Source organism: Trachymyrmex septentrionalis, unplaced genomic scaffold (assembly GCF_001594115.1).
Source record: "Trachymyrmex septentrionalis isolate Tsep2-gDNA-1 unplaced genomic scaffold, Tsep1.0 scaffold80, whole genome shotgun sequence".
Taxonomy (NCBI): Eukaryota; Metazoa; Arthropoda; class Insecta; order Hymenoptera; family Formicidae; genus Trachymyrmex; species Trachymyrmex septentrionalis.
Window position 1 is genome coordinate 2,205,235 of NW_017305988.1, and position 10,012 is coordinate 2,215,246.

The 10,012-nt window shown below is 32.4% G+C and overlaps 1 protein-coding gene across 2 annotated transcripts; it reads left to right on the plus strand.

The window, feature by feature from the left end:
* The first annotated feature begins 3,019 nt into the window (after positions 1 to 3,019).
* On the plus strand, positions 3,020 to 6,741 carry LOC108754819 (glycine-rich cell wall structural protein-like). Of its 2 annotated transcripts, XM_018497446.1 has the most exons (6): positions 3,020 to 3,104; positions 4,043 to 4,104; positions 4,439 to 4,746; positions 5,194 to 5,277; positions 5,317 to 6,373; positions 6,513 to 6,741. In XM_018497446.1, the coding sequence occupies exons 1-6, from the start codon at positions 3,087 to 3,089 to the stop codon at positions 6,655 to 6,657; spliced, it is 1,674 nt and encodes a 557-aa protein (XP_018352948.1). In that variant the 5' UTR covers positions 3,020 to 3,086; the 3' UTR covers positions 6,658 to 6,741. The 2 variants fall into 2 exon arrangements, with proteins under 2 accessions (XP_018352948.1, XP_018352947.1); XM_018497445.1 differs by having other exon boundaries at positions 5,194 to 6,373.
* Positions 6,742 to 10,012: the final 3,271 nt, after the last annotated feature.

The following is a 10,012-nucleotide window of genomic DNA, read 5'->3' on the forward strand; positions in this document are numbered from 1 at the left end:
AATAAATCCTTAAATCTGTTGAAGATAGCGCTTTTGCAATAAGTAATATTATTTATTAAAATTTATTAGCTCTTTTAGATTAAAAAAAAATCTTTTATTAGCTTACGATTTATGGCTTTAAACAATTTTATTAATAAAAAATTAAAAATTAGCACAAAGATATTTAGAGCAAATGTAGTTCAATGAATACCTAAATTGAATACCATTCAATGAATACCATTTGAATATCTAAAATGTCTTGTATAAAGAATTCTCTGCGTAATTAACGCTACTGTAAGGTGCGAGGTAATTTTCCACTGTATGCTTTCACATGGTTGCATTAGTAAAAATCTCCCAACAATTAAATAGTGAGTTGTTTGAGTAGATATATATGTTATTTCATTGTTGCGAATGTAACGAAATGTATACTCGCATATATTGTAGTTGGCAATAATCTGTACACCAGCAATGAAATGTGAAGATTTGAGAAAGTTGAAGTTCAAATTGGATTGAAATTTATTACATCTATTGTTCTTACTAGCTCATTAATTTTATGTTAATAACACAAATTCAATAGACACTGGGAATCTTTTTTCAGTGTACTTTTTAGATCTGATTAATTATTAAAATAGAAAGAGAATCATTCTGAGGCAAAACAATGAAATTCTTTTATATAATTATTATTTAATCAGTAAAAAGCTAGCATAAAAAATAAAATGATAATATTTATTTTTTTTAATTTATTCTCCTTTTTTATAAATTTTTTTTAATTAACAGGTGTTTATTATAAAAAAGGATGTTAAGTTAGGGCTGTTTTTCGGCTAAAATGAAAATGTTCCGAGATGTATAAATTATGTATCATATTAGAACTGTTAAGCAGAGTCAAGTGTATCGGTTATCTTGAGGATTGCTAATTTAGCCCTTTAACATATAACTTGTACATCTCGAAACTTTTTTATTTTAGCAAAGAAACAGCTCTAATTTAACATCTTTTTTTATTTGCATCATGAATAGAAGTTTACTTGACATCTCAAAATCGTGGCTTTTTCAATACTAATTCATTTATCAGGTAATATCAATTTATATAATTATGTTTACTTAACTATATCCATATACTAATTCAAATGTTAATTAAACAAATTATACTTACTTTATTAATTTTATACAATATAAGGTAATATTGGTGATAAGATAAGACTTATTCTAGAAGTCAGTAATCGTTAATAATCTAAAAATATCTTTGATTAAATGAGATAAAATTTGAAGTGGTACGCAATTAATTTAAAACTCATATATAAGCTCTCTAACTTTACAATAATCTACACTTATATATATAAAAATTATATATATAAAAAAATTGCGTTTAAAATTAAGATAAAATATAAATACGTTATATTATGCAGAATCTTCGAAGAATAATTATATCAGAGCTAAATTACTTTTAACTGTACGATATGTTTGTGTTATCTATATACATATTATATTATAATACATTAATTATACGTTACATGCGCGTTCGTGCTGGTTTGTGATCGATATCCGCGATCGTTTAAAATCTGTATAATTAATACAATTGCTTAATCAGAGTATAGATAGAATTAATTTCTCTCACGCGATATGCGTAACCAACGATAAATGATCGTAAGCTGATAAATTAAATCATGTATGTAAGTTAAATCATATCTGTGTGTGTAAATGTATATAATTCTGTGTTACATTATTATAGATACTTTTTAAGGGAATATATGAGTTTCCATACAATTAATACTTTATGAATAATGTATACGTTATCCGAGAAGAGTTAATGTTTATTATCATATCGCATGATTTATATATGTCATCGAAAAAGATATATGATTTGTGTATGGCTTCAACACACCGATGCCAACACTTTGTGCAGGGGAATTAAAATATTATCTACTAAGGAAAATTGTTAACAGATTTTACTTAAATTTTGTAAGTGATGATTTTGCGTCGTATTGTGACTTATTATAGTTTCTATATCATTCATTGGCCTGTACCTGAACTTACTCAAATAAATAAATTAATTAATAATTTATTATCTATATTTATTATCTATAAAAATGGATTCACGATAATAAAGAACAAAGACATATGTTTAGATTTTTCGTTTTCTTATGCAGCATTTAAACATGCATTTCTTTTATAACTGAAATATTTGAGCAGGAATCATAAAGAGATATGCGGATTGTCTGTAATATTCTATTTTACCTCATTTTATCTAGCTCATTTTATTCTGGAAATCGGGGAAAGTGTATAACCAATAGAAGAGAGTAATAGTTCTGAATCGATATTAATATTTTTTTCTATCTACGTCTACTCACATATATCGCGCCAAACTCATAAATCATAAAGATCAATCATTACAATGCGCTTATCACGAATTGCCAGTTGCAATGGAATTCTTAAATAATATAGTGCGAGAAAAAAAGCACCAGCAATATTTTTTTGATTAATCTACAATTCAGTTAATCTATAAATATAATTTTTGCTCGTCAGACTAATATAATAAAAAGATCAGAACAATGAAAGGAAACCTTTTCTCCGCTTTTTTCATTTCTCTTTCGTTTATAGAATTTGGTTTATACAACGTTGTGAAGTATCAGCTGTAGAAACTAGTAAGACACTATACTGCATATGCTCTAATTGCTGAAAACAATAGTTAGTGGCAATAAATCATGATAAATATCGATATACATATGTCGGTAAAATCGAGAAAGCTCAAACGTGAATTTCTCTAGGACCAAGCTGGGTCACGGTTGTTCACAGAAACGCATTATGCGCCTACATGTAGTAGGCATCATCTGGTACATGTACTTCGGGTATACAGCGAGGACGTATGCCCACCAGTTTTGTACGTCATCGCGCGGTCGGTTTCTTTTTGAGTGTTCTTCCGAGAGTACCTCCGGTGCGGTGGTACCCGATCTTTATTTCATCCCCACTCCGTTCTTCCGGTATTTCCTCTCGTCTGGTATATATACAGGTAAGACCGCGGCTGCAAATATATGACAGTGTATACCGGGTCGCCGTGGTGAGCTGTGGAGGAAGGAAAAAGTTCAAGATCCGGTAGCGTCCTGGATACCAGAATGGAAATCAAATACGCTGTAAGATATTTAAACGGATAAAAACCGTCGTTTCACTGAGAATACAGGACTTTGCGTGCAATCGAGGTTTGAAAGTGTCTTCGTTCAGTGGCTTTTTTCTCATCCAAATCTCTCTACAGTCGCGCGAATGACAGTTTTATAATTTCGGTTAAAAACGGAATTATTGTAATAATTAAAAACTCTAACTTAATAAGTACAGAATAATATATAATGAAATAGTTTTCTGTGTTACAGTCATGAAATTTTAAAGTTGTACGTCGAAATTAATTGATTACAAACAACAAGATTTGGTATAAGAGCAGATCTTTTTTGGTACAGAAAAAAATCATTTTCTGAAATCAATCTGAAGTATATACTTTAAAATACTTATACTTAATTATAATACAAATTTTCAACACGTTAATATTTATAATGTATGTTTTTGTTATTAAAGAAAATTTGATTAATTAAAAAATTTTATTGTAACTGAGAATTGTTGCTTTAACAATCATTTTCAATCTTTTTTTTTTGTTCAATAATAAAAAATCTGTTTAAAAATAAATAACAACATTTAATGTAAAAAATACCGTTAATAAGGTTTTATTTCTCAATATCTAAATGATGATTTTTTTTTGTATTTTCTTTTGTAAAGTATAAGAAAAAAGTTATAAATTGTTCAATTTTTCAGTTTTTTTTTTCTAAAATCCTTAATTTTTTGACATTTGTGGATGTAATAGAACTTTATATTTTTTTTCGTCATCTAAAAATACATAAGAATAATTATTCAGGTTTTAAGAATGAGTAATATTGTAAATCAATATTAAATATGTAATCTTTCCGATTTTTGTAATACAAGGATACTCATAAATAATTCTCGGAAACAATATGGAAAACAATAAATAAATACAGCTGAAATTTAAAAAAATAATGAATTATTAAAAAGACTTATTTAATTGCAGATAAAGGTCATCATTCTTGCAAATATTCTATCAGTAGGCTTCGCAACCTTTGGACATGAGCAGTGAGTCCCAATCATAAAAATATTAGTAAAATTTAATATAATGATCGATGAATTATGTTTTCAGAGAATGTTAGATTAAATTTTATAACAATAGAGAAAATACCAATTAAATAAATTTATATCATTTTATAGCAGCCTACTTAAACGCTCATGCGTAATTAATTACACGTTTGTGTGTAATTAATTTATTCAGGATGCAATTAATACATGTAGAAATTAGTGAAAGAAGATGAGAAATAAGATTCTTCACATATCTGTAATTACCGACATCTTAAAATGTACGTTAATTAGGACCGTGCTGTTCCTCGTTTTAAGCACACTTTTTATATTTCAGTGTGCATATAAGGATACACTTGCCGGAGGTAGTGCAGCAACATGAAAAGCATATCATAAAATATGAAGATCATGGCGGAGGAGGTCACGGAGGTGGAGGTGGAGGTGGAGGTGATGATCATCACATTGATGTCTCCGGTCCTGGAGACATAGGAGGTGGGCATGGAGGAGGTTTTGGAGGAGGTCACGGAGGAGGCGGTGGTTTCGGAGGTGGTTTCGGAGGAGGTCATGGAGATCACGGTGGAGGTTATGGAGGTGGTGGAGGTTTTGGAGGAGGTTTTGGAGGTGGTCATGATGATATTGGCGGAGGTAAGGAGAAATTGCGTGAAAGATACGTTCTAATTTTGAATGTTGCTATTTTTTAATAATATTCAAAGTATTAATTTTTTTGTTTATAAAATGAATTTCTAAAGATAGAGATATTCAAGAAAAGAAACGCCGGAAGAAAAATAATATTATACTATATCTATGTATTATTTATTAAGCGATTAATATGTGTGATTAATGACTAAGTGCATTATATCGTGATAAAATGCATTAAGAAAATGCAAAGAGATGAAATTAAAGTATCATTTCCTCTTAATAATTATTAATGTAAATTATTTTAAACATGAATAGAAATTTATTCTATTTTTATCTTGTTTAAATAAAAAATTCCTTTTTCTTTCTTCTTTCATTCTTTTTCTCTTTCTCTTTCTTGTATCATATTTATGATATCAAAATAAATAAAATGTTAAAAACAATAATTTATTCTAGGTGGAGATATCATCGTAGATCATGGTGGTGGCCATGGAGGAGGTTTCGGCGGCGGCGGTGGTTTTGGAGGTGGCCACGGAGGAGGTGGTTATGGCGGGGGGGGGGGCGGCGGCGGCGGAGGAGGTGGTATCATCATAGATCATGGAGGACATGGTGACGGCGGCGGCGGTTTTGGAGGTGGTCACGGAGGTGGCGGTTACGGCGGCGGAGGTGGTGGAGGCGGCGGTATTATCATAGACCATGGAGGACATGGAGGCGGCGGCGGCGGTTTTGGAGGTGGTCACGGAGGTGGCGGTTACGGCGGCGGAGGTGGTGGAGGCGGCGGTATTATCATAGATCATGGAGGACATGGCGGCGGCGGCGGCGGTTTTGGAGGTGGTCACGGAGGTGGCGGTTACGGCGGCGGAGGTGGTGGAGGCGGCGGTATTATCATAGATCATGGAGGACATGGCGGCGGCGGCGGCGGTTTTGGAGGTGGTCACGGAGGTGGCGGTTACGGCGGCGGAGGTGGTGGAGGCGGCGGTATTATCATAGATCATGGAGGACATGGCGGCGGCGGCGGCGGTTTTGGAGGTGGTCACGGAGGTGGCGGTTACGGCGGCGGAGGTGGTGGAGGCGGCGGTATTATCATAGATCATGGAGGACATGGCGGCGGCGGCGGCGGTTTTGGAGGTGGTCACGGAGGTGGCGGTTACGGCGGCGGAGGTGGCGGAGGCGGCGGGATTATCATAGAACATGGAGGACACGGCGGCGGCGGCGGTGGCGGCGGCGGTTTTGGAGGTGGTCACGGAGGTGGCGGTTACGGCGGAGGAGGTGGCGGAGGCGGCGGGCTTATCATAGAACACGATGAACATGGTGGTGGTGGCGGTGGTTTTGGAGGGCATGGAGGTGGCGGCGGTGGCTTTGGAGGAGGTGGTGGATACGGAGGAGGACACGGTGGTGGTTTTGGAGGCGGCCACGGCGGTGGATTTGGAGGCGGCCACGGCGGTGGATTTGGAGGCGGCCACGGCGGTGGATTTGGAGGAGGAGGTGGATATGGCGGCGGCGGTGGCTTTGGTGGTGGTCACGGAGGAGGTGGATTTGGTGGACATGGCGATTTTGGAGGCGGACATGATATCGGTGGAGATGATCATGGCTCCAGCAGTTATGGCAATAGTATATCATCTGATTTTGGTAGCAGGTAAATGTTGAATTTTGCGAAATTTTCTTAATTTACTTAATTGGTCGAAATAAATATTAATAAAATAAATGGTAAATCTCAATTATTGTACATAAATGATCTTGTACACGTATAATATTTCATATCGATATTTTTTCAGTGGCCACGGCGGAAGCAGTTACAGTTCTGGTGGCGGTTTCGATTCCTATTCAAGCGGTCACGGCGGTGGCGGTGGCGGTGGCGGTGGCGGTGGTTACGGTGGAGGTCACAGTGGTGGTTTCTCCGGTTATCACAAAAAGAAATAAGAAATTATTCTACTGTGACCAATATGTTGGGCATTGCAGATACATATTTACAGCTGTAAATATCTGCATACTGATATATTGTATTTTCAACTGATATTTGATTGATTGACACAAAAGCGAGTTTAGATCTTCAGTAGAAATCATTACGCTGCCACTTTAATTGTGTGATATACCATAATATACAAAGGAATCGTAATACTCTCTGCCACTTTAATTGTGTGATATATACGATGATATACAAAGAAGAATTTAATATTTTTTACTTTTTTGTACGAACTTATAAGGCTGTACAATTTTGCCGGTTTTTAAATATTTTTATTAATAATTTTTGATAACAACAGAAATACGTTGTACGAGACTGACTTTATATCTGATTATTATTTGATATAACGAAATGACGACAAACTGACATGTACGTAACTAGAATTTATATTTCTATGAAGTCATAGGAAAGACGGATATATAGATTCATCAAAAATAGTTTCTTTAAACAATTAGTTAGTAAGAAATTAATCTGACGTTTTTTGAAAATAAATTATTTTACTCTTTGTAGACTAATGTAGACCATTATATCAAATAGATCCGACTTAACTATAATACTATATTTGTGACGCCGTAAGAACTAGACTAGATAATCTTTTCAATTGTTATAGAATAAAATTAATACGGTAAAATATTGAAACAAATACACGCTGACTTGACTCGACTAATTTTAGGACAGATTTATGATACACCGCGAGAAAAATTTATCATAAAACTGAATATTTTTTGAAAATATTTGAATACTCGAACTTATGTACATACTTATGTATATACTTATGTATATACGACAAATCACAAGTTTTTAAAAATATATATTGCTGAAGACATATTAGAAGTAGATATAGTAGCAAATGGGAATATTTACAATTATAAATTCAAGTAAGCATTAAAGACATTTAAACTGGTTTGTGATAAAAGCTATTAAGCGCATTTAATTATAAAAATCGTAATAATTCGTGATTACGATTATGTTACACATTTTTTATTATTTTCATATTTTTATACCTCATTTTTAAATCCGGCACGCACCTCAGTTTAGATCTTTACGTGCCTTGCTCACCAAGCACTTTAGAAAATATACACAATTTTTGCGATCAAAATAATTTTATATATATATATATATAATGTTTGTACATATAATATATTTTGTAAATAGAGCATTGTATTATGATGTTGTTCCAATAAAGTTTTTGTATGTTTTTAATATATGACATTATTCTTTCTTTATGTTAGAATTATATATACTCAATTAAGAATGGATGTTCTTATCACAGAAGAAACTGACAACACCATCAAATATACAGGAAGCCAACACACACTGATAGATATCTACATGCGAAATCCAGCACATCATCCAGCACAAAAATAGACGGCAATTCACTCTTGTGCATAGAGCATTATGTATCCTCTGATAGAGAGATACTAAATCTGCAGACAGAACTCAATCACTTGAAACAAACCTCGCAACGAATATAGTAAGGAGGACATAAATAGAACAATCAACACAAGATTAGGACAAGAAATTCATATATATAACAACCACAAGATGAATTAAACAAAAGAAGCCTTTCTACCTTCCCATATGTAAAAGGAACAATAGACTGGATCGATAGGATTTTGAACAAACACAATATCCGTTCATTGCATGGTGTTGAGTCATTGCATTAATAACATATTCACTTTTCATAAATAATTTTTGAATAAGGTTTTATAAGATTTTTGAAGGAAGATTTTTGGTCTTTTTTTATATAATGATATACTTAGCCAATTATATATCTATTGAATTTATACTTATTTTTGAACAGTTTATTTTTAAAAAATATATAAATTTTTTTTAATTTTATATTGCAAAATGTAAGATTTTGCTTTCACTTGCATTTTTTGTCTTATTATCCATTAATTTCTGATATTTACATTAATGCTTGTCCATACATTATAATAATACTATTATGGTCATTTATCACGATAAATGACATGGAAAGTCTTGCAGGAAGTATTACAAAGATGGTCTATGATTGTTAGTACACAAACATAAATTGTAACCTCTTATTTCCGCTTAATATCCCAATGTAATGCAGTACAAAAATATCAGACAACATCAATTGCATGACATTTTGTATACTCCTGTGAATGTGTATTTACACAAACTGGCAAAAATTTAACAATAAAAAAGAATATATTGACATGTGCACATTTAAATTTTATTTTCCATTAACCATCAACATCTAACAAAGAGTTTGAAACTTTTTTGGACAATATTGAAGTTCAGAATAAGCGGAAATTAGTTTAGATGATGATGCAGATTGTAGCTTGTAGACAATGCAGGAAAAAATTTCGGATTTTTCTATAATTTCAAGAGTTCAAAGGATGATAGAAATTATGATTAAAGTGTTATATACGTTATAGTTATTATTATAATAAATAATAATAACTAACATATATTTTTTAAATTACATACTGCGTGTTTATATCTAAATAAAAAATAAATAATACTCGTGCCAAGTTTAATTTAAATATTTGTGCTAGTTATTAATTAAATATACTTATTTCTGAAAAAGAAAAAAACAAAATTTTATGAAATCCATTATTTGATTTTTTTCTATTTATATCTCTATCCCTATATCATACATTATTCATTAAATATATCTGCCTTTATATCATATTGTACAATTTCTGTAAGAAAAGAGGAATACTCCTATTCAGGGATATATATATCAAACATGATTTTCACTTCTTAATGAGTATACCAATTTTACGTAGTACTTTAATCGTCGACATCTGTTAACTGGCATTAAAATAAAATCACATTTATTGTATCGTAAAGTGCGTTAACGCTGGATTAGTTTAAAATCGAAAGCAAGCAGAAAGTGAAAGAACTAATCATATAATAAACGAGGTGCGATTTCACTTGTATGTATGTAAAATATAGCTGTTTACACATGTGCCATAGAACACTAAAACGAGTATAACAACCTGCATTCTCATTAATCCACAAAGAATAAAGATATATGATTATATTGAAAAAATCTCTTTATTATAGAATACACACACACACACACACACACACGCGCGCGCGCGCGCGCGCGCGTGTGTGTGTATTCCATAATAAAGAGAATTTTTCAATTTGTGATCATATTTTTATTATAGTATATATATATAATATATATATAAAAGGTGATTATAAAATAAAACTTACGAGGAAAAACTCGTAAAGAGAAAATGATAAAATTTATTACATTTGTTATCGTTATATTTTTAAATTATTGAAAGTAAAAAGAAACAACATTCTCGGATTCCCTTATACATAGGTAAT

Coding starts and splice junctions, on each gene's coding strand:
- LOC108754819 (XM_018497445.1), top strand. Junction 4,747..5,193: donor TCATGATGATATTGGCGGAG/GTAAGGAGAAAT, acceptor AATTTATTCTAG/GTGGAGATATCATCGTAGAT. Junction 6,374..6,512: donor TCATCTGATTTTGGTAGCAG/GTAAATGTTGAA, acceptor ATATTTTTTCAG/TGGCCACGGCGGAAGCAGTT.